Source organism: Salvelinus alpinus, chromosome 34 (genome assembly GCF_045679555.1).
Source record: "Salvelinus alpinus chromosome 34, SLU_Salpinus.1, whole genome shotgun sequence".
NCBI classification, from domain to species: domain Eukaryota; kingdom Metazoa; phylum Chordata; class Actinopteri; order Salmoniformes; family Salmonidae; genus Salvelinus; species Salvelinus alpinus.
This window is the reverse complement of record NC_092119.1, coordinates 19,529,313-19,556,798: the sequence shown is the minus strand read 5'-3', so window position 1 is coordinate 19,556,798 and position 27,486 is coordinate 19,529,313. Positions and strand designations below refer to the sequence as shown.

Sequence of the window (27,486 nt, the reverse complement as noted above, 5' to 3'; positions counted from 1 at the left end):
AGCTCAATGTTTTGCTTATTGTCTTTACAAGCTCAATGTTTTCCTTATTGTCTTTACAAGCTCAATGTTTTGCTTATTATCTTTACAAGCTCAATGTTTTTCTTATATCTTTACAAGCTCAATGTTTTGCTTATTATCTTTACAAGCTCAATGTTTTCCTTATTGTCTTTACAAGTTCAATGTTGTGCTTATTATCTTTACAAGCTCAATGTTTTGCTTATTATCTTTACAAGCTCAATGTTTTGCTTATTGTCTTTACAAGCTCAATTACAAGCTCAATGTTTTCCTTATTATCTTTACAAGCTCAATGTTTTCCTTATTATCTTTACAAGCTCAATGTTTTCTTTATTACCGTTACAAGCTCAAAGTTTTCCTTATTATCTTTACAAGCTCAAAGTTTTCCTTATTATCTTTACAAGCTCAATGTTTTGCTTATTATCTTTACAAGCTCAATGTTTTCCTTATTATCTTTACAAGCTCAATGTTTTCCTTATTGTCTTCACAAACTCACTGTTTTCCTTATTATCTTTACAAGCTCAATGTTTTCCTTATTGTCTTCACAAACTCACTGTTTTCCTTATTATCTTTACAAGCTCAATGTTTTCCTTATTGTCTTTACAAGCTCAATGTTTTCCTTATTGTCTTCACAAACTCACTGTTTTCCTTATTATCTTTACAAGCTCAATGTTTTCCTTATTGTCTTTACAAGCTCAATGTTTTCCTTATTGTCTTCACAAACTCACTGTTTTCCTTATTATCTTTACATTTAGAAGTTATAAATACTGGTTGGGGTGTAGTGCAGTAAATATGGTCTCTATATACGCCCGGACCAAGTCAAAATGACTCCAATTTGCCTTATAGCTTGACTTACACAAGCAATCAATATTATGTTATTTTGCCTGGAATTGAATTACTGCGTAAAGTTGTCTGTATTTCCCTGGGGGGGAGCCATCGAGCTGTGCAAAGGGGCTGGGTGGAAAAATCTTCCTTCCATCGAGTGGCCAAATGACTTCCTATCCACGTTACACTGTTTACCGAAGCCACTTCTCACTCTCTCACTCTTTCTCACTCTCTATCACTCTTTCTCACTCTCTCTCACTCACTCTCATTCACTCTCTCACTTCTTTCACCACAGGAATTTGGGGAATTAAGTGCATTTTTCTCCCTCTTTCCCTTTCCGTTCTCTGGGAGAGAGATCTACTCTGACAGCTGTCAGTTCATCTTAGGCCCTGTCCTGCTCTCACCAGCTCGTTTTCTCTCAGCCTCTTCCTCCTCTCACCACTCTTTATCTTACTGTCTCACCAACTCTCTGTCCCTCTTACTCTTCCCGCTCTCCTTCTCGCTTTCCCCCTTTCTCTCCCCTCTTACTCTTTCCTCTCTCTTTCCCTCTTACTCTCCCCCCTCTCTCCTCTCTCTCCCCTCTTACTCTCTCCCTCTTACTCTCCCCCCTCTCTCCCCTCTTACTCTCTCCCTCTTACTCTCTCCCCTCTCACTCTCTCCCCTCCCTCTTACTCTCTCCCCTCCCTCTCCCTTTTACTCTCTCCCTCCTCCCTTTTACTCTCTCCCTTTACTTTCTTCCCTCTCCTCTCTCTCTCTCCCTCTTACTCTCTTCCCTCGCTCTCCCTTTACTCTCTTCCCTCTCCCTCTTACTCTCTCCCCTCTCTCTGTCTCTGTAGCCCCCCTCCAGTCTAACCCTGTCCCCCTTTCTCTCTCCCTACAGACCACAGTATGGACCTGATAGTGATGGATGTGGCTGTGAATGCTGTGGCGGGGGCTCTGAAGGCCTTTTTTTCTGACCTACCTGACCCTCTCATCCCCTACACCCTGCACCCAGAGCTGGTGGAGGCAGCCAGTGAGTACTATCCTGTACTGTTAGCTACACATTCTCTGGAGGGCTGACCTGGGTTCAGATAGTATTGTGTCTCTTTCAAATGCTTTTAGCTACGCTTGGTTAAGCTTGCCCAGTGCACAACTCCCAACCGTGGCAGTACAAACCCTGCCCATCTGGCATTCTCAGGCAGGCTCAACAAAATGCTATTGAAAGAAAAAACATCTTATATCAACCCATGTCTGGTCTGTAGAGGCCAGTGTCCTAACTCACTAACTACCAGCTGTGGGGAGGGTTGACACCCAGCGCCTCAGACCTCCCCCTTAAATCACACACAGCAGCTAGAGAAGAGGGGTTCAACCAGTTCTCTATCTCTGTCTCTCTTCTATCTCCCTCTCTCTCCATCTCTGTCTATCTCCCCCTCTCTCTCTCTAAAGTACTGCTAAATAGAAGGTATTTTACTCTACAGTGCCCCAGTCTGTCCTTGTCCTGCTCGGTTCATTTCTGTGTTGTTTATTTTACTGTAGGGCTGACCTCATTTAGTTGATTGGTTGATTGTTTAATCAATATGCTGTTGGTCGACCAAGATTTTTTTAGTCAAGCATTATCCCATTTTTTTTATTTTTATGAATGGTGTACAAGACACCTGTGTGATTGGAGCCTGTCTGAGTGGACTGATCCATTGTGGAGGCCGTGGGGATGGCAACACTAATATCACACTTACATAAGTACTCAGACCCTTTACTTTGTTGAAGCACCTTTGGCAGTGATTACAGCATTGAGTCTTCATGGGTATGAAGCTACAAGCTTGGCACACCTGTATTTGGGGAGTTTCTCCCATTCTTCTCTGTTGATCCTCTCAAGCTCTGTCAGGTTGGATGGGTAGTGTTGCTGCACAGCTATTTTCAGGTCTCTCCAGAGATGTTCGATCGGATTCAAGTCCGGGCTCTGGCTGGGCCACTCAAGGACATTCAGAGATTTGTCCCGAAGACACTCCTGCATTGTCTTGGCTGTGTGCTTAGGGTCGTTGTCTTGTTGGAAGGTGAACCTTCGCCCCAGTCTGAATGCACTGTATATAATGTATATAAATTAGGATTAGCTCTGTCCCCTCCTCCCCCCATTTGAAAGCTTTTGTCTTTAGTTACACATTTAGTTTGAACAGGCCTTTGTGCCGTTTCCTCCATGCCCCTCATAGTGCCTCTCTTAGTACCAGTCAGTCACCTTTCTCTCTCTGTATGTATACACACTTTTCTTGCTCTGTATGTATACACACTTTTCTTGCTCTGTATGTATACACACTTTTCTCTCTCTGTATGTATACACACTTTTCTCTCTCTGCATGTATACACACTTTTCTCTCTCTGCATGTATACACACTTTTCTCTGTATGTATACACACTTTTCTCTCTCTGTATGTATACACACTTTTCTCTCTGTATGTATACACACTTTTCTCTCTCTGCATGTATACACACTTTTCTCTCTCTGCATGTATGCACACTTTTCTCTCTCTCTGTATGTATACACACTTCTCTCTCTCTGTATGTATACACACTTCTCTCTGTATGTATACACACTTTTCTCTCTCTGTATGTATACACACTTTTCTCTCTCTGTATGTATACACACTTTTCTCTCTGCATGTATACACACTTTTCTCTCTGCATGTATACACACTTCTCTCTGTATGTATACACACTTTCCTCTCTCTCTCTCTCTGTATGTATACACACTTTTCTCTTTCTGTATGTATACACACTTTTCTCTCTCTGTATGTATACACACTTCTCTCTGTATGTATACACACTTCTCTCTCTGTATGTATACACACTTCTCTCTCTGTATGTATACACACTTCTCTCTCTGTATGTATACACACTTCTCTCTCTGTATGTATACACACTTCTCTCTCTGTATGTATACACACTTCTCTCTCTGTATGTATACACACTTCTCTCTCTGTATGTATACACACTTCTCTCTGTGTATGTATACACACTTCTCTCTGTGTATGTATACACACTTCTCTCTCTGTATGTATACACACCTCTCTCTCTCTCTCTCTCTCTCTGTATATACACTTTTCTCTCTTTTTCTGTATGTATACACACTTCTCTCTGTATGTATCCACACTTCTCTCTCTCTCTCTCTCTCTCTGTATGTATCCACACTTCTCTCTCTCTCTCTCTGTATGTATACACACTTCTCTCTGTGTATGTATACACACTTCTCTCTCTGTATGTATACACACTTCTCTCTCTGTATGTATACACACTTCTCTCTCTCTCTCTCTCTCTCTGTATGTATCCACACTTCTCTCTCTCTCTCTGTATGTATCCACACTTCTCTCTCTTTTTCTGTATGTATACACACTTTTCTCTCTTTTTCTGTATGTATACACAATTTCTCTCTCTCTCTGTATGTATCCACACTTCTCTCTCTCTGTATGTATCCACACTTCTCTCTTTTTCTGTATGTATACACACCTCTCTCTCTGTATGTATACACACTTCTCTTTTTCTGTATGTATACACACCTCTCTCTCTGTATGTATCCACACTTCTCTCTCTCTGTATGTATACACACTTCTCTCTTTTTCTGTATGTATACACACTTCTCTCTCTGTATGTATCCACACTTCTCTCTTTTTCTGTATGTATACACACCTCTCTCTCTGTATGTATACACACTTCTCTCTCTTTGTATGTATACACACCTCTCTCTCTGTATGTATACACACTTCTCTTTCTTTGTATGTATACACACCTCTCTCTCTGTATGTATACACACTTCTCTCTCTTTGTATGTATACACACCTCTCTCTCTGTATGTATACACACTTCTCTCTCTTTGTATGTATACACACCTCTCTCTCTGTATGTATACACACTTCTCTCTCTTTGTATGTATCCACACTTCTCTCTCTCTGTATGTATACACACTTCTCTCTTTTTCTGTATGTATACACACTTCTCTCTCTGTATGTATCCACACTTCTCTCTTTCTGTATGTATACACACCTTTCTCTCTGTATGTATACACACTTCTCTCTCTTTGTATGTATACACACCTCTCTCTCTGTATGTATACACACTTCTCTTTCTTTGTATGTATACACACCTCTCTCTCTGTATGTATACACACTTCTCTCTCTTTGTATGTATACACACCTCTCTCTCTGTATGTATACACACTTCTCTCTCTTTGTATGTATACACACCTCTCTCTCTGTATGTATACACACTTCTCTCTCTTTGTATGTATCCACACTTCTCTCTCTCTGTATGTATACACACTTCTCTCTTTTTCTGTATGTATACACACTTCTCTCTCTGTATGTATCCACACTTCTCTCTTTTTCTGTATGTATACACACCTCTCTCTCTGTATGTATACACACTTCTCTCTCTTTGTATGTACAGTTGTGGCCAAAAGTTTTGAGAATGACACAAATATAAATTTTCACAAAGTCTGCTGCCTCATTGTCTTTAGATATTTTTGTCAGATGTTACTATGGAATACTGAAGTTTAATTACAAGCATTTCATAAGTGTCAAAGGCTTTTTTTTTTTTTTTTATAATATGTTTATTATTTTCCAATAAAAATAAAGTAAAAAAGACAGCAATACAAACAATGACATTCATTGTACTGTTGAATGGGATGGCCAGTTTAGAGGACAAAACAAAAGTTAACTCACACATACACAAAATAAAACAAAATCCTATTAGGTGGTACATGTATAAGAAGACAGCATATAGTCATTACAAGCAGTGTAGTTCAGCCAAAAATAAATATTGAGTGGAGTACAGCACAGAGTAGCAGCAGATCGTCAGCCCAGTTATGAAGCGGGGCTAGACCATTTATCCAGTATCGGCTGCCATATTTTGTAAAACAATGGACTTCTATTGGAGGTGTTGTATCGAATCTTTTCCATATGTATTACATTCCCTAAATCCCGTAACCACATTTCAAAGGTAGGTACAGTCTCCAATTTCCAAAATTGCAATATGAGCCTTTTGGCTAATAGAGTACACAGAGAGACAGCTTTCCCTTCCTGGTTATTCCCATCAACTGTACCAAACAGAGCGATCAATGGGTCTGGGGCTAGAACTCTATCAAAGGCCTTAGATAAGTAATCAAAAATGAGAGCCCAGTAAGCATGTAATTTAGGGCATGTCCAGAATAAGTGGGTCAACGTCCCCTCATCCTGCTTGCACCTCTCACACAGTGGTGAGGTGTCCGGGAATATTTTATGCAGTTTTACTTTTGAGTAGTGTAACCTGTGTATCACCTTAAACTGTACAAGGTTGTGTCTGGCATTCACTGAACTGTGGTTTATATTCCTGAGAGCTTCTATCCAGTCCTCATTTGAGATTTCTGAACCAAGTTCTTGTTCCCAAGCCCTTTTAATGGTGTCTGTGGATACCTCTATGTGGGCCTGTAGCACATCATACAGTCTAGAGACCGACCCTTTTGAATGGGGTTTGACAAGTATCAAGCTATCTAATGTAGGACTATTGGGCTTAATGCCATACTGTGGGATATGTGTCCTTAAGAAATTCCTGATTTGGAGGTATCTGAAAAAATGTGTTGTTGGCATGTTGAACTTTGCCTGTAATTGTTGAAATGAAGCTAACTGACCATCTATGTATAAATTACCAATTGTTGTGAGCCCCTTCTCCCTCCACTGTGAAAACACCACATCATCCAATGCAGGGTGGAAAGCATGATTCAGGCTAATCGGGCTGTCTATGTAAACAGTGGGTATGTTAAGAAAATCCCTAATCTGTTTCCAGATCCTAAGCGTATGACAAATGACTGGATTGGAGTCATAAGTGGGTTTTTTCACATATGATGGGCTATTAACAAGTGCAGGGAGTGAGGAACGTTGACAGGAGGCCTGCTCGATCAAAAGCCATGAAGGCATATCCTTCTGTCTCATCGCAGGTAAACTTTCCCTCCAGAAAGACACAATGTTCAGATTAGCAGCCCAATAATACAGTTTGAAGTGAGGAAGGCCAAAGCCCCCCTCTATCTTGTACTTGCATAAATGCTTCTTTGAAATTCTGGCTGCCTTGTTATCCCATAAAAATGGAGTTACTATTGAATCCAGTTTCTTAAAATAGCTTTGTGGTATGAAATTGGGTAGACATTGGAAGAGGTAAAGAAACCTGGGTAGGACAACCATTTTAATAGCGTTTATACGACCAACCAAGGAAATAGGCAGAGTTTTCCAGAAATCTATATTTTGTTTAAGCTGATATATTTTCATGTCCCAATTCACTTTCAATAGCTGGTCAAGGTCTCTTGTCACTACAATGCCAAGGCTTGTGAACTTGTCCCTCACTGTTCTAAACGGGGTAGATTGCAGAAATTGCATATCCACAGGCCGTGATATTGGCATCAACTCACTTTTTTGCCAGTTTATCTTGTAGCCAGAGAAGGAGCCGAATGTGTTTATCAAGTTAAGTAATGGTGGAATAGAAGTTTTAGGCTTAGACAAAAACAAAAGAACATCGTCTGCATATAGGGAAATTTTGTGCTGTGTGTCTTTTATTTTAACAGAAGCTATATCGGCACATGCCCGAATGCGAGTAGCAAGGGGTTCCATGGCTATAGCGAAGAGAGCAGGCGAAATAGGGCACCCCTGTCGGCACCCCTTGAACAGGCGGAATGACTGCGACATTTCCTGATTGGTCACAACGGACGCCATTGGGTGTGCATAAATAATTCTTATCCAATTAATAAATTCCTTTCCAAATCCGAAATGCTCCAGAACCGACATCATATACTTCCACTCAATCTGATCAAACGCCTTCTCTGCATCAAGAGCTATTACCACTGCCTCAACTTTATGATCATGATACATTACGTTGAAAAGGCGTCTCAAATTGTAGTATATATGTCGGCCCGGGATAAAACCTGTCTGGTCAGGGTGTATGATGTCGGAAATATATTTTTTCAATCGGTTTGCCAATATCTTTGTCAACACCTTGTTTTCTATGGGGAGTAACGACACGGGGCGATACGACGACATCTCCATGGAATCTCTATCTTTTTTCAAGATCAGGGCTATTGTAGCCTCATACAGTGTTTGCGGGAGTTTGGTATTTTCTTTGGATTGTTGAAACATTCGCAGCATAAGTGGAGATAGACTAGCGCAGTACTTCTTATAGAATTCTATTACATATCCATCGGGCCCAGGGGCCTTGCTGTTTGGAAATTGTGCTATCGCTGTGTTAATTTCATCTAAGGTTATCCCTGCATCGAGTGCGGCAGCTGCCCCCCTGTCTAGTTTAGGAAGTTCACATTCAGCGAGAAAGCGTTCCATAGTTTGTGGATCAGTAGCATCGCATTTTGATTGGTATAGCTCTGAGTAAAACTGCGCAAAGCATTTATTAATGTCCTGCGGATCTGTTACTATTTTACCCTTCTTGTCTTTTATTTTGTGAATAGCTCTAGATGCTTGTACCTGCCTTAGCTGTCTTGCTAATAATTTATGTGGTTTGTCCCCCAGTTCAAAATAACTTTGTTGCGTTCTAGCAAGTAAAGAGCCCACCCGTTTCGAAAGGATGGTATTGTATTCATACTTTAACTTTGTGATCTTCTCAAGGACTGTATACGAGGAATTTGTCCTAAAAACGTTCTCCTGTTCCCCTAACTCTCTTTCAATTTCTCTCAGCCTAGTATTGGCACGTTTCTTCCTCTCTGATGTATAAGAAATAATGTAACCTCTAATCACCGCCTTTAGAGATTCCCAAAGGGTGGAGTCGTCAACATCCCCCGTGTCGTTAGTACTGAGGAAAAAGGCAATCTGCTCCTTCAAATACTGACAAAAAGCCTCATCTTTCAACAGGTATGCGTCTAAGCGCCACGATCGCCGACCTGTCGACATATTGTCGAGTTTCAGCACCATGGACAGAGGAGAGTGGTCCGTAATTAGAATGGGGTGATAGGTAACCGACTCAGCTGCTGAAATTAGTTTGGAGTCCAACAAAAAATAGTCAATTCTGGAATATGATTTATGAACTGATGAAAAGAAAGAATAATCCCTGTCTGTTGGGTGCGTCAGTCTCCAAATATCGACAATGTTAAGGTTTGTCATCAATGTATTTAGACAGACACTGGCATTTGATTGTTGAAGTGACCTTGATAGCTGTTTATCTAAAAGAGGATCTAACGTACAGTTAAAGTCACCTCCAACAATAACACTTGTATCCGAGATATTTGGTATGGCCTTAAATACCCTTTGAAAAAATAATGGATCATCGAAGTTGGGTCCATATAAATTGACCAAGGTTATTGGTTTTGAATTCAGTGTACCAGCCACAATAATATACCGACCATTAGGATCTGAAATCGAGGTTGAGTAAACAAAAGGAATGTTTTTCCTTATCAGGATTGCTACCCCTCTCGCTTTTGCATCAAAGTTAGACTGGTATATCTGACCGATCCAGCCGACTCGTAGCTTGGCCTGCGCGGAGCGTTTAATATGAGTTTCTTGAAGAAGCACTATGTCAGCACCCAGTGATTTAAGATGAGAAAAAACCTTAGCTCGTTTCACGACATGCCCTAATCCATTACAGTTCCAGCTGACTATCTTTATTCCACCTGGTCTACTCTGTGCTCGGTCACTATGTGGCATTTCTTATTTTAAAGCAAATTGCTGCTGTCAAACAAAACCCTGAAGAAAAACGTCCCGCCGTGCGGGAGCTTGTCATGCCACCTGTACTAATAAACGTGAACATAAAACACAGACCCCATCCCCCCTCCCGTCCCTCCACCCGTCCCTTTACTGAGTGACTTCCCCAAACGAAGCGCTCCTTGACTAACACACAAACCTTAGGGTGTCTAGACATAAAGCTTGAACTAACTCGTCGTCTATAGATGCTCCGCATATAAACTAATATTAAATAACACTTAACTTAACTCTCACGTTAGGGGGTGAGTGGCGTTAAAACATGACATGCCAAACAATGCTATATTAGCCACAACATCTCACCTATCATATAAGTCCCAATTTCTGATCTTCTGATCGAAAAGACATAGGCCGGAAATTCAATTCACACACATTCCTGGCCTGTATTTGGCCATTTAGCCTGCTGGCACAGCCGTTCTGTATCCTCAGCCGGGGAGCTTGCTTGTCAAGAACAGATCGGCCTCTTTTGCGTTGTCAAACGTACGTGTTGATCCCTCGACTGTCACCTTAAACCGGGCTGGGAAGAGGAATCCATATCGGATGTTGGCCGCCCTGCATTTGTTGCGTACCTCATCATACTCTTTCCGTTGGTTCCTCACCTCCAAGGTAAGATCTGGGTAGAAAGACACCCTGGCTCCGTTGTAGTTAAGGGGGAACTTTTGACTAGCCAGCTTGAGGATGAGATCCCTGGTGTGGGGATAGTGCAGCCTTACAATGAATGGCCTTGGTGGCCCGCCCTTGGCCGGCTTCGTTGCCTGTGCTCTGTGTGCGCGGTCGATCAGGATGGCCGTTTTGAAGTGTTCACTCCCCAGCAATGCCGGTATCAGCTCCGAGACAAATTCAGTGGGTTTCCCTTTCTCAGTGTCCTCCTGGATCCCACATATTCGGATGTTCTGGCGTCTTGAATGCGACTCGAGCATTTCCAGTCGGGCCTTCAGGGTTTTGTTGTCATTTTTGAACGTTGCGCACTGTTTCTCTATGTCCTGTAGCCTGGCCTCGTGATCGATTGTCGTCTGCTCAACCTCGTGCACCCTTCCCTTAGTTGCCTTCACAGTTTCGGCCAAAGTCCCAATACTCTTTGAGATATCAGCCAACCTTGTGTCCACCTTCTTGCTTAGTGCGTTTATGGCAGCCAGTATGTCACTTTGAGTAGGTTCTGTGGGGAACTCTTGGAAGCTAGCCTCTTCAGCTAGCTCCTCGTGGGTCGGCGACGTTGAAATTGGTTCGTTGTCTATCTCATTCCAATTATCTTGTTTAGCGCCCCCTTTTTTGTTGCCTTTTCCTTTTTTCATATTTGTTTGAAGTTATAGGTTGTGAGAGGTTAAGATAAATATTAATTTGTTTCAAAATTGAGCGGAGCTCTAGCAATGCACGTCTACTCCATAGCACGCTCTCTAGCGCCCCCGTGTCAAAGGCTTTTATTGACAATTTTTAAGGTGATGCAAAGAGTCAATATTTGCAGTGTTGACCCTTCTTTTTCAAGACCTCTGCAATCCGCCCCAGCATGCTGTCAATTAACTTCTGTGCCACATCCTGACTGATGGCAGCCCATTCTTGCATAATCAATGCTTGGAGTTTGTCAGAATTTGTGGGTTTTTGTTTGTCCACCCGCCTCTTGAGGATTGACCACAAGTTCTCAATGGGATTAAGGTCTGGGGAGTTTCCTGGCCATGGACCCAAAATATTGATGTTTAGTTCCCTGAGCCACTTAGTTATCACTTTTGCCTTATGGCAAGGTGCTCCATCATACTGGAAAAGGCATTGTTCATCACCAAACTGTTCCTGGATGGTTGGGAGAAGTTGCTCTCGGAGGATGTGTTGGTACCATTCTTTATTCATGGCTGTGTTCTTAGGCAAAATTGTGAGTGAGCCCACTCCCTTGGCTGAGAAGCAACCCCACATATGAATGGTCTCAGGATGCTTTACTGTTGGCATGACACAGGACTGATGGTAGCGCTCACCATGTCTTCTCCGGACAAGCTTTTTTCCGGATGGCCCAAACAATCGGAAAGGGGATTCATCAGAGAAAATGACTTTACCCCAGTCCTCAGCAGTCCAATCCCTGTACCTTTTGCAGAATATCAGTCTGTCCCTGATGTTTTTCCTGGAGAGAAGTGGCTTCTTTGCTGCCCTTCTTGATACCAGGCCATCCTCCAAAAGTCTTTGCCTCACTGTGCGTGCAGATGCACTCACACCTGCCTGCTGCCATTCCTGAGCAAGCTCTGTACTGTTGATGCCCCGATCCCGCAGCTGAATCAACTTTAGGAGACGGTCCTGGTGCTTGCTGGACTTTCTTGGGCACCCTGAAGCCTTCTTCACAACAATTGAACCGCTCTCCTTGAAGTTCTTGATGATCCGATAAATGGTTGATTTAGGTGCAATTTTACTGGCAGCAATATCCTTGCCTGTGAAGCCCTTTTTGTGCAAAGCAATGATGACGGCACGTGTTTCTTTGCAGGTAACCATGGTTGACAGAGGAAGAACAATGATTCCAAGCACCAACTTCCTTTTGAAGCTTCCAGTCTGATATTCGAACTCAATCAGCATGACAGAGTGATCTCCAGCCTTGTCCTCGTCAACACTCACACCTGTGTTAACGAGAGAATCGCTGAGATGATGTCAGCTGGTCCTTTTGTGGCAGGGCTGAAATGCAGTGGAAATGTTTTTGGGGGATTCAGTTCAATTGCATGGCAAAGAGGGACTTTGCAATTAATTGCAATTCATCTGATCACTCTTCATAACATTCTGGAGTATATGCAAATTGCCATCATACAAACTGAGGCAGCAGACTTTGTGAAAATTAATATTTGTGTCATTCTCAAAACTTTTGGCCACGACTGTATACACACTTCTCTCTGTGTTTTTGCTGTAGAACTGCAAGCCTGCATTAACATTCTGCACTAACCCCAGTTAGAATTAACACCTCTAAGTCACATCACACACATCACACAAGTTTACAGTCGTCTTCCTGAAAGACAAATTCCTGCCCAAGGATGCCAAACGATTTTCATGCATCTGCATCTTTTCCCCCTGTCTGCCTGGCTCGCTGTGTCCCAAATGGCACCCTTTCCCCTATATAGTGCACTACTTTTTACCAGGGCCCATAGGATAGTCAATATATAAGGAATAGGGTGCCATTTGAGACACAACATGTGTGTTTAATTTTTATATATATATTTTTTTCTCCCCAATTTCGTGGTATCCAATTGGTAGTTACGGTCTTTTCTCATCGCTGCAACTCCCGTACGGACTCGGGAGAGGTGAAGGTCGACAGCCGTGCATCCTCCGAAACACAACCTAACCAAGCCGCACTGCTTCTTGACACCCGGAAGCCAGCCGCACCAATGTGTCGGAGGAAACACCTGGCGACCGTGTCAGCGTGCACTGCGCCCGGCCCGCCACAGGAGTCGCTAGAGCGTGATTGTACAAGGACATCCCTGCCGACCTAACCCGGACGACGCTGGGCCAGTTGTGCGCCGCCCCATGGGACTCCCGGTCGCTGGAGGCCCCAGCATGTGTGGTTCTGTATGATCTCCGAGCTGGAGTCATGTGATCCTGGATCAGTGTTGAAACCAACCCGGCTGTCGGCCTCCTCTCTGGCTCACTGCTGCAGATTAATGTCCCAGAAATAGGCCTCCATCTACTGTCCCCTGGATGGAGGGAAGGAAGGAAGGAAAGAGACAGAGCGGGAGATGGGTGGAGGAAGAGAGAGAGCCCTGGAGCTTGTCTCTAAGAGTTTGGAGCAGCTCTGTAGAAATGATCATTCTGCAAGTAGCATAATGTGGAGGTGTTTGGACTAGGACCTCCAAGTCTCAGACTGCGTCCCAAATACAACCCTATTCCCTATGGAGTGTAGTACCTTGGTCAAAAGTAGTGCACTATAAAGGAAATAGGTTACCATCTGGGATGCAGCGTTGGTCTCAGGCCCTGGCCAGCCTCTGGGACACATAACACAAACACTCATATTCATCTCATGACGCTCTAACTATTGATTAGCCCAGTAGTCTCGGACGGTTGACCTCCACAATAGCACTTTGGTCAGAGTTAATTGGCAGGCTGTGATTGGTCTAATATTAGATGATATGTTAAATGCCTTGACAGAGTTGACGTCCTAATACATGGTTTGTCCCTACATCTCGTATTACTTGGCAATCTTACGTGGAGTTAGGCCTACTCATCCAACACAGGAGTGCATATTGATGCTGTTATTAATTGGAGAAAGAGTGACAAGAAAATCACTATGAGACATTGCGCCCCCAGATTATACCGACAGCCCCAATCTGGGGGTCCGGCTCATGGACTATGTATTTTGGTATGTAGTACTGTCAACGTAGTGGGCTGGTGTTGTATCTGCTGAAGGTCTAGCTAGTGTTTGAATGTGTTTCTTGTGTGGCAGGTCATTGACAGCCCTGTCGGCTTCGTGATACTCCTTTCATTTTTCTTCTTCTCCCAAGGGAAGGAATGAGTAAAAACTCTGTTCTCCTTCTCCTCCTTTCAGAAATTGTGGACCACATAGAAAGACTCCAAGTGCTGAAAGAAATAGTAAGGAAGTTCCCTGCAGTGAACTACGAGGTGTTTAAATACGTCATCACTCACCTGAACAGGTAAGAGACAACCCTGTGATCCTAGATCAGAAACAGTCTCAGACCTTCAGCTGACTGATACTGGGTGCAATTTGAAGTATGTCTGAAGTAAGCTGCAAAGTATACATGATGTTTGTTATGTGACAGTAGACATGGAAACAAGCATGTCATACAGTCGTGTAGTTGGACCGGGTCGTGTTCAGTAGGGCGAAAACGTAGTGATACGTGGAGATGCTACATAAACATAATTCCGTTTTCTGTTGTGATATACACCGAGTATACAAACATTACAAGCACCTGCTCTTTCCATGACAGAGACTGACCAGGGAAAAGCTTTGATCCCTTATTGAAGTCACTTGTTACGGCTGAAATCCCGCTAACGGGATCGATATGACAACAGCCAGTGAAAGTGCAGGGCGCCAAATACAAACAACAGAAATCTCATAATTAAAATTCCTCAAACATACAAGTATTTTACACAATTTTAAAGATAAACTTGTTGTTAATCCCACCACAGTGTCCGATTTCAAAAAGGCTTTACGATGAAAGCACACCAAACGATTATGTTAGGTCAGCAACTAGTCACAGAAAAACACAGCCATTTTTCCAGCCAAAGAGAGGAGTCACAAAAAGCAGAAATAGAGATGAAATGAATCACTAACCTTTGATGGTCTTCATCAGATGACACTCATAGGACTTCATGTTACACAATACATGTATGTTTTGTTTGATAAAGTTCATATTTATATCCAAAAATCTCAGTTTACATTGGCGCATTATGTTCAGTAATGTTTTGCTCCCATAACATCCGGGGATTTTACAGAGAGCCACATCAATTTACAGAAATACTCATCATAAATGTTGATGAACATACATGGAATTATAGATCCACTTCTCAATGCAACCGCTGTGTCAGATTTCAAAAAAACTTTACGGAAAAAGCACACCATGCAATAATCTGAGTACGGCGCTCAGACACAAAAACAAGCCATACAGGTACCCGCCATGTTGTGGAGTCAACAGAAGTCCGAAATAGCATTATAAATATTCACTTACCTTTGATGATCTTCATCAGAATGCACTCCCAGGAATCCAGTTCCACAATAAATGTTTGTTTTGTTCGATAAAGTCCATAATTTATGTCCAAATACCTCCTTTTTGTTCGCGCGTTTAGGTCACAAATCCAAACTCAGGAGGCGCGAGCACTAGGTCCAGACGAAAAGTCAAAAAGTTCCATTACAGTTCGTAGAAACATATCAAACGATGTATAGAATCAATCTTTAGGATGTTTTTAACATAAATCTTCAATAATGTTTCAACCGGAGAATTCCTTTCTCTTTAGAAATGCAATGGAACGCAGCTAACTCTCACGGGTGCGCGCGAGACTGAGCTCATGGCACTCTGCCAGACCTCTGGTTGAAACAGCTCTCATTCTCTCCCCCTTCACAGTAGAAGCCTGCAACAAGGTTCTAAAGACTGTTGACATCTAGTGGAAGCCTTTGGAAGTGCAATCGGACCGAATTTACACTTATCTTGGATAGGCAAAGAGTTGAAAATCTACAAACCTCAGATTTCCCACTTCCTGGTTGGATTTCTTCTCAGGTTTTTGCCTGCCATATGAGTTCTGTTATACTCACAGACATCATTCAAACAGTTTTAGAAACTTCAGAGTGTTTTCTATCCAAATCTACTAATAATATGCATATCTTAGCTTCTGGGCCTGAGTAGCAGGCAGTTTACTCTGGGCACCTTATTCATCCAAGCTACTCAATACTGCCCCCCAGCCATAAGAAGTTAAATCCACTTCAATCAGTGCAGATGAAGGGGAGGAGACAGGTTAAAGAAGGATTTTTAAGCCTTAATAAAATTGAGACGAGGGTGAATGGGCAAGACAAAATATTTAAGTGCCTTTGAACAGGGTATGGTAGTAGGTGCCAGGCGCACCGGTTTGTGTCAAAAACCGCAATGCTGCTGGGTTTTTCATGCTCAACAGTTTCCTGTGTGTATCAAGAATGCAACTCAATATTAGGAAGGTATATTTAGTGTACAGCTACTGTTCTGGAGACCAGAGTTATCTGCAATCCCCTCTAATTGAGTACCGGATTCTTAATTTTTTTAATAAAGTACAAAATAAGTATGGTTGGAATAAATCAGTGAAATTGTGTGTTTTCCCAGGGTGAGCCAGCAGAGTAAGACCACCCTGATGACGGCCGACAATCTATCCATCTGCTTCTGGCCCACGCTGATGCGTCCCGACTTTGAGAACAAGGACACACTCTCCACCACCAAGCTCAACCAGTCTGTCATCGAGTCCTTCATCCAGCAGAGCCACTACTTCTTCTACGGCGGAGACATCCAGGAGAGCTCCAGCACCGAGAGCACCCCACCACCCCACCACTGTCACAGCATGGTGGAGGCCCTGAGGCCCCTGCAGCTGCCCCCTCCTCTTCAGCCCCAGCAGATCCAGCACAGTATGTCCCTGCAGCCTGAACCACTCATATAGACCCCCCCACCCATCCCCCCAAGCCCCAGGATTGGAGGACCCAGGTGGGGTAGGTATAAGGCTGGGCTGGTGGGGGGACATAGGGGGATGTGATGTGTCCTCCTTTCCCCTCCCTTTGGAGTCCCTCTGACTGCAAAACAAAACAACAACATTACTAAATGATCAACTTTGTTCTCTGCTCCCCTTTCTGGGCGACTGACTGGATTCAGGGGTGACTGACTCATCGAGCTATCCCCCAGGAACAAAAAACATTCAGTGCTGTACAGTAATACACAGTAATAAAGATGCTGTATGCCTCCAGCAGAGGGACAAAAACATGCGATGCAAAAATGATTTGCTAAATTCTACAACACCTTGCAAAATATAAGGAAAATATATTTATACTAGTTGTGCTTTGTTTTTTTAAACCCTTTATTCATTCAAGTGAACTTGACGTTAGATGATGCACCATCTGTTATGATACTTCTACCAGCGTAGATATTATTCTGCTTGTTTATTTTTCTATGATTTGGCGATGATGATGATGATGATGATGATGGATTCTTGTATTTTTACCAGTATGATTTACATTTTTATCTGAATGGTTTGAGGGACAGAAAGACAGTGAACGTTGGCAGGCTTTGTCTCTCTACCTGCTCCCAATGCCTCACACTGTTTGGGAGGGAGGGGACTCTACGTGAAAGACTGATGCTGTACTGCACCAGACCGGGACATAAGACAGACAGACTGGCCTCCTATCTCCTATTGGAGCAGAACTCATGCAATTCCTGAAGCTTATGAAGGAAGCATCCCACTACTAGAACCCTGCTGGCACATCTCTGTGTTAACTCTGAAATGAACGCATTGCAAAGCAGTCTCAGTCTCTCTTGTTTTGTTCTGTTCAACTTTTTTTTGTTTAATTGATGAAATGTCTTGGCGGTGGTGATACTCACCAATAAGAGACCTTTGTGTTCAACTAAATTTGCATGTATTATTTTGCCTCCAAAAAATGAACAATAAAAAAAAAATGACTGAATTTACAACTCAATATTAACCGCTTTCATTCAGGTGATATTTTTTTATCTGACTTGATTGAGGGAACATTGAAACAGGGCTGAAATTGTATCTATTGTTCATTCATTATTTTTGCCATGCAAGTTAACTCTTAATATCATATTTTGGTTATCTGTCTAATTGTTTCCCTTAAATAGAGGGGGGAAAATTATATATAAGTGTGTATATATATATATATATAAGTATATATATATATATTTATCAGCAGATAAGATTGCTGATATAGCAAAATACCATGGGGTACTGAAATTCTGTATAATCTTGTAAAACCTACTATAATCAGATTTATTTGTGGTATGATGTACAAAAATGTTTGGGCTAGATTAATTGACTGTGTACTTAATGCCATTCATCTTATGAATAAAGAACCATTGCTTCTTTGTAAATGGTACGGAATTTTGTTTTGCTGTAAGTAAAAGATGCTGCTTAGAATGTTCTGGAAAGGAAAAGTGTAAGTAGAGGGAGAGAGGAGCTTGGTGGGATGAAGGGGGAAACAGATTGACAGATCAAAGACATTTTTAAGACTCAAGACTGTCTGTGACTTAAATGGCACCCTATTCCCTACGTAGTTCACTACATTTCACCAGAGCCCTATGGATCCTGTTCAAAAGAAGTGCACTATATAGGGAATAGGATGCCATTTCAGACAACCTATTATTGCTATTCTCCTCTATAGAGACACTCCAGATAATGTGGTGGAAGGGGAGAAAGGAGTGTGCAGCTGCTAGATAGAATATACCTTTTGTGTAGTTTCAATAAAACAACCGTATTTTATTCATAAGATCTGCCTCATTCAAGCCGGTGTACAAACTCTTAAGATTTTAACATCTGCTATGTATTATAGTAAATAAATGATTTTGAGAAAGAAAGAAAAAAATCGAGAGTTTGGTTTACTCCAAAATTGTTCATAAAAGTTTTTTTTAAATTTCTCCAAGCTTGAGTCTAAATGGTGTTGAAATATGCTCTCGTTTCTTATACAGCTGGGAATATGATTACAGGGTTTGGTCATTGTTTGACTGCATTGATATCAGTGGAGGCTGGTGGGAGGAGCAATATGAGGATAGGCTCACTGCAATGGCTGGAATGGAATGGAATGGTATCAAACACATGAAACATATGGAAACATGTTTGACTCCGTTCCATTCATACCATCCCAGCCATTACAATGAGCCTGTCCTCCTATAGCTCCTCCCAGCAGCCTCCTCTGATTGACATGGTGTAGTATGAAAGTAAAAGAGTAGCTGAAGAGCAATGCAACACAATCAACATTTCATGTGACAGGACTAGAATCTATTTGTCACATTAATTAATTATTTAAGCTCATATCGGTTTGAAACCTAAATTGCAGGATCTGTAGTAGTTTCGAGAACAGTTTGTTCAGTTTAATTAATTCGATGTCCCAGTCACACAACCCCCCTCAGGCGAGAAGTGATGAAAGTACACCACCTGGTGGGGAAACATGTCCTAGCCGCAACATGAAAATGTATTACAGCCTGGCCTGTTCATGTTGTAGAATGTTTTTTTATTTTCTTTCTGTTTTTTTGTTCAAAATGTGTAATGATATTTGCACAGACATATAATATATTGTTTAAATGTCTGTATTTCAATAGAATTGTCCTCAAAAATATGCACCAAAAGGAAAAGTCTAGCGCTATCTGGAACGTTTGAACCCTGCCCTAACCCTAATTAAACCATTAGATTAGATAAACCACTTCAATTCAGTGACGTCAGAGTAGGGACGTCACAAGGATCCCGCATAGCAAGGACAAAAATAAAAATACTCTAATATAACATCTGTTGTAGACTTGTCTTTCCTTCTGATAAACATATGGAATGGTAATTTGTCGGAAAGTCGGAGTCCAGTCAGAGGATACTCAGGTACAAGTAAAGATGGTTGATACAAAAGGTTACAATTAGCCTTAATACAATGCAACTAGACATTTCATCAACACTATCAAAATCAACTCCAGTTTTGAAATATACACCATGAACGACAAGCAGGATAATGGAAGCTTCTCTGCCGTCCACCATGATATTCCTTGACGATAGCACACGTACGCCATCTTCTGTATAGGCCTGGTAGTGCCCCATTAGGGTAGAAAAGCATCCCGTTGTGCAGATGTCAATTCAACCTAATTTCATTAATTCAATCAGTATGCCCAGTGGGTTGATGCTTTTGGGATGAATAGAATAGAATATAAAATACAAGGAGAGTAGACTAAAATAGATGTGATGATATTGCTGAGTTAAACTTTTTACTTTTTGAAACTATTTGTCAATTATCACAGAATATGGTATTGTACAAAGTAATCCCACCTACATTAGCAAGGAGATACCAGACAATAACTAATTTTAATATATTTTATATTTGAGACTCTTCATAGTAGCAACCCTTTGCCAAACAGCTTTGCACACTCTTGGCATTCTCTCAACCAGCTTCATAAGGTAGTCACCTGGAATGCATTTCAATTAACAGGTTGCCTTGTTAAAAATTAATTTGTGGAATTTCTTTCCTTCTTAATGAGTTTCAGCCAATCAGTTGTGTTGTGACAAGGTCGGGATGGTATATAGAAGATAGCCCTATTTGTTAAAAGACCAAGTCCATATTATGGCAAGAACAGCACAAATAAGCAGAGAAACGATAGTCCATCATTACTTTAAGACATGAAGGTCAGTCAATCCAGAAAGTAAGAACTTTGAACGTTTCTTCAAGTGCAGTCGCAAAAACCATCAAGCGCTATGATGAAACTGGCTCTCTTGAGAACCGCCACAGGAAAGGAAGACCCAGAGTTACCTCTGCTGCACAGGATAAGTTCATTAGAGTTACCAGCCTCAGATTGCAGCCTAAATAAATGCTTCACGCAATTCAAGTAACAGACACATCTGAACATCAACTGTTCAGAGGAGACTGCATAAATCAGGCCTCAGAAGAAGAGACTTGCTTGGGCCAAGAAACACAAGCAATGGACATTAGACACGTGGAAATCTGTCCTTTGGTCTGATGAGTCCAAATGTAACATTTTTGGTTCCAACCGCTGTGTCTTTGTGAGACGCAGAGTAGGTGAACAGATGATCGCCTCATGTGTGAACACCACGTGAAGCATGGAGGTGGTGTGATGGTGCTTTGCTGGTGACATTGTAGGTGATTTTTTTAGAATTCACGGCACACATGGCTACCACAGCATTCTGCAGCAATACGCCACCCCATCTGGTTTGCGCTTAGTGGGACCATAATTTGTTTTTCTGCAGGACAATGACACAACACACCTCCAGGCTGTGTAAGGGCTATTTGACCAAGAAGGAGAGTGATGGAGTGCTGCATCAGATGACCTGGCCTCCACAATCACCCAACCTCAACCCAATTGAGACGGTTTGGGATGAATTGGACCACAGAGTGAATGAAAAGTAGCCAACAAGTGCTCAGCATATGTGGGAACTCCATGTGAAGCTGGTTGAGAGAATGCCAGGAGTGTGCAAAGCTGTCAAGGCAAAGGGTGGCTACTTTGAAGAATCTAAAATATATTTGGATTTGTTTAACACTTTTTTGGTTGCTACATGATTCTATGTGTGTTATTTCATAGTTTATTCTACAATGTAGAAAATAGTAAAAATAAAGAAAAACCCTTGTGACTGGTACTGTGTGTGTGTGTGTGTGTGTGTGTGTATTTATAATTGAAAAAATATATAAACTCAAAGTGTTGGTACCATGTTTCATGAGCTGAAATAAATGTTTCTCACAAATTTGTTTAAATCCCAGTTAGTGAGCATTTCTCCTTCGCCAATATAATCCATCCACCTGACAGGTGTGGCATATCAAGAAGCTGATTAAACAGCATGATCATTACACAGGTGCACCTTGTGCTGGGGACAATAAGAGGCCACTAAAATGTGCAATTTTGTCACAACCCAATGCCACAGATGTGAGGGAGCGTGCAATTGTCATGACTGCAGAAATGTTCACCAGAACGGTTGCCAGAGAATTCAATGTTTATTTCTCTACCATAAGCCACCTCCAATGTCATTTTAGAGAATTTGGCAGTACGTCCAACCGGCCTCACAACCGCAGACCACGCCAGCCCAGGACCTCCACATCAGGCTTCTTCACCTGCGGGATCATCCGAGACCAGCCACCCGAACAGCTGATGAAACAGGAGTATTTCTGTCTGTAAGAAAACCCTTTTGTGGGGAAAAACTCCTTCTGATTGGCTGAGCCTGGCTCCCCAGTGGGTGAGCCTTGCTCCCAAGGGCAGTGGTCCTGGGAAGGCATCGGCTCACCATGGCTGCGTCCCTGCCCAGTCATGTTAAATCCATAGACTAGGGCCAAATTAATTTATTTTTATTGATTGATTTCCTTATAACTCAGTAAAATCCCCATTACTCTCGGGGTGATAACCGGAGGTCAAGCTGACCGAGACCCCCAGACGTTCCATAAACGCCCTCCACACTTCGGGACGTGAACTGGGAACCCCGATCAGAGACGATGTCTTCCGGCACTACGGGGTGCCGGAAGACGTGGGTAAATAGGGCCTCCGCAGTCTGTAGGGCCGTAGGGAGACCGGGCAACGGGAGGAGACGGCAGGACTTAGAAAACCGATCCACAACAACCAGGACCGTGGTCTTCCCCTGAGACGGGGGAAGATCGGTAAAGAAATCCACCGACAGGTGAGACCACGGCCATTGTGGAACGGGGAGGGGTTGTAACTTCCCTCTAGGAAGGTGCCTAGGAGCCTTACTCTGGGCGCACACCGAACAGGAAGAAACATAGAATCTCACATCCCTAACTAAGGTGGGCCACCAGTACTTACCCCTAAGACCCCGCACTGTCCTCGCCACACCAGGATGACCCAAAGAGGGTAGTGTGTGAGCCCACCGAATCAATTGATCACGAACACCAAGCGGCACGTACTTGCGACCTGTAGGACATTGTGGAGGCGCCACCCCTAACGCCCGCTCAATGTCCGCGTCCACCTCCCATACCACCGGTCCCACCAGCCTAGAGGCTGGAAGGATGGGAGTAGGATCGATGGGCCGATTCTCTGTGTCATAGAGACGGGACAGCGCGTCAGCCTTCGTGTTCAGGGAACCTGGTCTATACGAGATTGTGAACCTAAATCGGGTGAAGAACATGGCCCACCTTGCCTGACGCGGATTCAGTCTCCTCGCTGCCCGGATATACTCCAGATTCTGGTGGTCAGTCCAGATGAAAAAGGGGTGCCTAGCCCCCTCAAGCCAGTGTCTCCACACCTTCAGGGCCTTTACCACAGCTAACAACTCCCGGTCCCCCACATCATAGTTACACTCCGCCGGACCGAGCTTCCTCGAAAAGAAAGCGCAGGGGCGGAGTTTCGTTGGCGTACCCGAGAGAGCGCTGTGATAGCACGGCACCCACCCCAGCCTCGGACATGTCCACCTCCACTATGAACGCTAAAGAGGGGTCTGGGTGCGCCAACACGGGCGCATCAGTGAACAGCCCTTCAACCGATTGAAGGCTCTGTCAGCCTCTGCCGACCACCGTAAACGCACGTGCCGCTACCTGGCCAAAACCCCGGATAAACCTCCGGTAGTAATTGGCAAACCCTAAAAACTGCTGCACCTCCTTCACCGTGGTTGGAGTCGGCCAATTACGCACGGCCTTAACACGGTCACACTCCATCTCCACCCCCGAGGTGGAAATGCGATAACCCAGGAAGGAGACGGCTAGTTTGGAGAACACACACTTCTCAGCCTTGACGTATAGGTCATGCTCCAGCAGTCTACCAAGCACCTTGCGCACCAGAGACACATGCGTGTAGCAGAATAGATCAGGATATCATCGATATATACAACCACTCCCTGCCCGTGCAGGTCCCTGAAATAAATCTTGTCTACAAAGGATTGAAAGACGGCTGGAGCATTCTTTAACCCATACGGCATGACGAGGTACTCATAATGGCCCGATGTGGTACTAAACACGGTTTTCCACTGTCTCCCTCCCGAATACGCACCAGATTATACGTGCTCCTGAGGTCCAGTTTCGTGAAAACTGCACTCCGTGAAATGATTCCACCGCCGTAGGGATGAGAGGTAGCGGGTAACTAAACCCCACTGTGAAGGAATTGAGACCTCTATAATCAATGCACGGACGCAGACCTCCCTCCTTTTTCTTCACGAAAAAGAAACTCGAGGAGACGGGTGAAATGGAGGGCCGAATGTACCCCTGTCCCAGAGATTCCGTGACATGTGTCTCCATAGCCAACGTGTCCTCCTGTGACAATGGGTACACGTGACTCCTGGGAAGCGCAGCGTTTACCTGGAGGTTTATCGCACAATCCCCCTGTCGATGAGGTGGTAATTTAGTCGCCCTCTTCTTACAGAAGGCGATAGCATACTCAGAGGGAATGCGCACAGTGGAAACCTGGTCTGGACTCTCCACCGACGTGGCACCGATGGAAACTCCCATACACCTACCTGAACACTCCTCTGACCACCCCTGGAGAACCCCCTGTCTCCACGAAATCCTGGGATTGTGACTGGCCAGCCAGGGGACCCCCAGCACCACTGGGAACACAGGTGAATCGATAAGGAAGAGACTAATCCTCTCCCTATGATTCCCCTGCGTTACCATGTCCAGTGGAACCGTGGCCTCCCTGACCAGCCCTGACCCTAATGGCCGGCTATCTAGGGAGTGCACGGGGAAGGGGGGATCTATCGGCACCAGCGGAATTCCCAGCTTGAGGGCGAGTCCGCGATCCATAAAGTTCCCAGCTGCGCCTGAATCGACTAGCGCCTTATGCTGGGAAGAGGGAGAAAAATCAAGGAAGAAAAATAATATAAACATGTGACCAACGGGGGCTCTGGGTGAGTTTGATGCTGACTCACCTGGGGTGACCGAGAAGTGTTCTGCCTGCCCTTTCGACTCCCAGACGGACTCCTCCAGCACCGGTCGGCCGTGTGTCCTCTCCGACCACAGCTGACCACTCCATAGGAATGGGAGCAGGAGGGCTAGGAGATGGAACTGACAGGACCCTTTCTGAACGCCCGCGGGCAGCTAGCAGATTGTCCAGCCGGATTGACATGTTTATAAGTTCGTCGAGGGAGAGAGTGGCGTCCCGACACGCTAGCTCCTGGCGGACGTCCTCCCGGAGGCTGCACCGGTAGTGGTTCATCAGGACCCTGTCGTTCCACCCGGCCCCAGCGGCCAAGGTCCGGAACTCCAACGCAAAGTCCTGCGCGCTCCTCTTCTCCTGCCTGAGGTGGAATAGTCGCTCCCCCGCTCCCTTCGGATAATGCTCCCTCGCCGAGTCTGGGCCATTCCAGACAGCGTTGGCCCACTCCAGAGCTCGACCCGTCAGGCAGGAGACGAGGACGCTCACACTCTCCTCCCCCGAGGGAGTCGGCCTCACGGTAGCCAGGTACAACTCGAGCTAGAGTAGAAAACCCTGGCACCCAGCCGAAAACCCTGGCACCAAACACTCCTTGAAAAACTCAGAAAACATGGGGGGGGGGGGGTTGATCTCATGAGACATGTTCTGTGGTTTTATTATGAAATAGTTTTACATTTTATGTCGTCTTATTCTGAAATAAATTTCTAGAATGGACGAAAGGGGGGAGTTGTCACGAGGAATTAGCATAGGGGTTACCAAACCCATTTATTTTTTTTCGATACAAATTTCACCAGATTGGGTCTGCTGGATTGTTAGGATTCCCCGAAGGGTTAGGGTGCTAACTCCCTGATCTGGTAACTCTTCCGAGAGGTCGCCAGTAAAATAAGGGAGTATGAACTAATTTTGAAAGTGGTTTCAATAGCAACTGTATGTTGTTATGCCCTTTGACATTTGTCGTAGTGATAACGTTAAGAAAATTGGGATTGTAATAATTTGTCATATAGTCAATGCTTGTCTGTGTGACAATAATGCTAGTACAAACCCAGGCGCAGAGAAACACAGCAGGCAGAGGTAAGGGTAAATCTAGGACATTTACTAAGGTCTTCACAGAAAAAAACAACGCAATAGCACACATGCACACTAATCAAAACATAAGATCTAAGCAAAGATACCTGCCCACAGAGGAACCTAAAAAGCCAGTCAACAGGTGAACCAAGAGGGAAATCAACACAGGTGAAACCAATAATAACAATCAGGGTAACCTGGACACTAGAAAAAAAGTAAGGGTGCCCTCCAGCGGTAACCTCAGGGAGCACACTCAAAAATGAAACAGAAACTGTGACAGTCTGGATCTCCTGAAACAGAAATTAATTGAACTAAACTGTTGTTCAGATCTGTCTTGTCTTGAGATTATCATGGAAGGTGATGTCAGATGGTGTGTTAATACATGTAGGAATATTTTGGCCACAGTGTGTTTGAAACTCAAAACCCTCCCTAACCGGCTGAAGAAAGAGTGACAAAGGCGTTCAATGCGACAGTGACTTTTAACACTCCTATCTGAGTCCGAGCCATTAACCTGTGTACCGGTGGCAGGAATGCACCAGAGTCCTGAGACCGTGCATATGGAGTGAGTGTGGAGAGAGAACATACAAACTTCTCTCATGCTGGTGTGCTGGTGGGAGAAATGGACCAGACAGAATGGTGGTAGCGGCTCAGGTGAGAGACTCGTGTATGTGTGAAAAACAGATGTATCCATTTGGAAAATCGGGACATTATCAAGGGCCATCAAATGTGACAGGCAAGAGTTACATGTGACGTTGGGAAGATGAACTGTAATGATATCTGAAGAAGACACGCTAGAATGATAAGTGCCGGGAGAAGGGGGGGTCTACACACTGAACAATTTAAACTAAGAATGCATTGAGATACCAATCTTTCCTTACCAGGGCACTCGCGACAGGAAAACAGGGACAAAGGGGGGCTGTATTGAGAAAAGTTATTACCGACAATAAAAGGTGCCGTTTATAAATGTACATTCTAACCGTGATGATATGTGCCATGTTGAGAAGCACTGTCATTCTGAATTTGGGTTGGATAATTTATCAAATGTTTTAGCTATGATTTGGCTACAGCGAGAGAGAGTTGCTGTCAAACTGTGAGGGGTGGGTGCACTGCTCAAATTTATTAGGCCTAGGGAGGCTCTAGAAACCTTATCTTTAAGTGTCCTCCAAGAGGGAGGATGTTAGAGAACTCACTGGATGATCGCTTGGGTCAACCATTAAGTTTTTTTTTGTTCTCTTTTGTTTTACCATGTCAGAATTTTTATGTTAAATCGCATCAATACATATAGATTGGTGTATGATTCAGTACAATTAATTGCATACAAGGTTCATAGTCTGTGTCTTGCGATAACACCCAAGGATGAAAATGAACAAGAGGGTATGGAGACCAGCAGCACATGGGTATAGAACGTAACGGATGGACGGTTCTTTCCCCAGTCGTAGTAGCATCCAGGGTGGTGTGAATTATTTAACATACTTTTTCAAGTCAATATGTTTTTAGGTTTTGTGGAACAAAAGAGTGATCATTGTTCCAGAGGAGGGAATGATGTATATTAACTAACTGATTTGAGAAAGTTGTACTATGTTTATAAATGTAGAAGTGCAGTAGTGACTATTGTGTTATAGGTTAGATGGAATGATATATGGGGCTCCCGAGTGGCGCAGCGGTCTAAGGAACTGAATCTCTGTGCAAGAGCCCCCTACAGTCCCTGGTTCGAATCCAGGCTGTATCACATCCGGCCATGGTTGGAAGTCCAATACGGCAGTGCACAATTGGCCCAGCGTCGTCCGGGTTTGGCCGGGGTAGGCCGTCATTGTAAATAAGAATTTGTTCTTAACTGACTTGCCTAGTTAAATAAAAGTTACATATATGTGCAAATGTATCTGTAGCAGGAG

The 27,486-nt window shown here is 43.7% G+C and overlaps 1 protein-coding gene across 1 annotated transcript in view; it reads left to right on the top strand.

The window, feature by feature from the left end:
- Positions 1–18,046, top strand: part of LOC139563861 (rho GTPase-activating protein 5-like) — a 75,502-nt gene extending 57,456 nt beyond the window's left edge. Inside the window, exons 5-7 of the mRNA XM_071382819.1 lie at positions 1,721–1,852; positions 14,026–14,131; positions 16,286–18,046. Of these exons, the coding sequence (XP_071238920.1) occupies positions 1,721–1,852; positions 14,026–14,131; positions 16,286–16,613 (566 nt within the window). The 3' untranslated portion in view covers positions 16,614–18,046. The remainder of the gene's footprint in view (positions 1–1,720; positions 1,853–14,025; positions 14,132–16,285) is intronic.
- Positions 18,047–27,486: the final 9,440 nt, after the last annotated feature.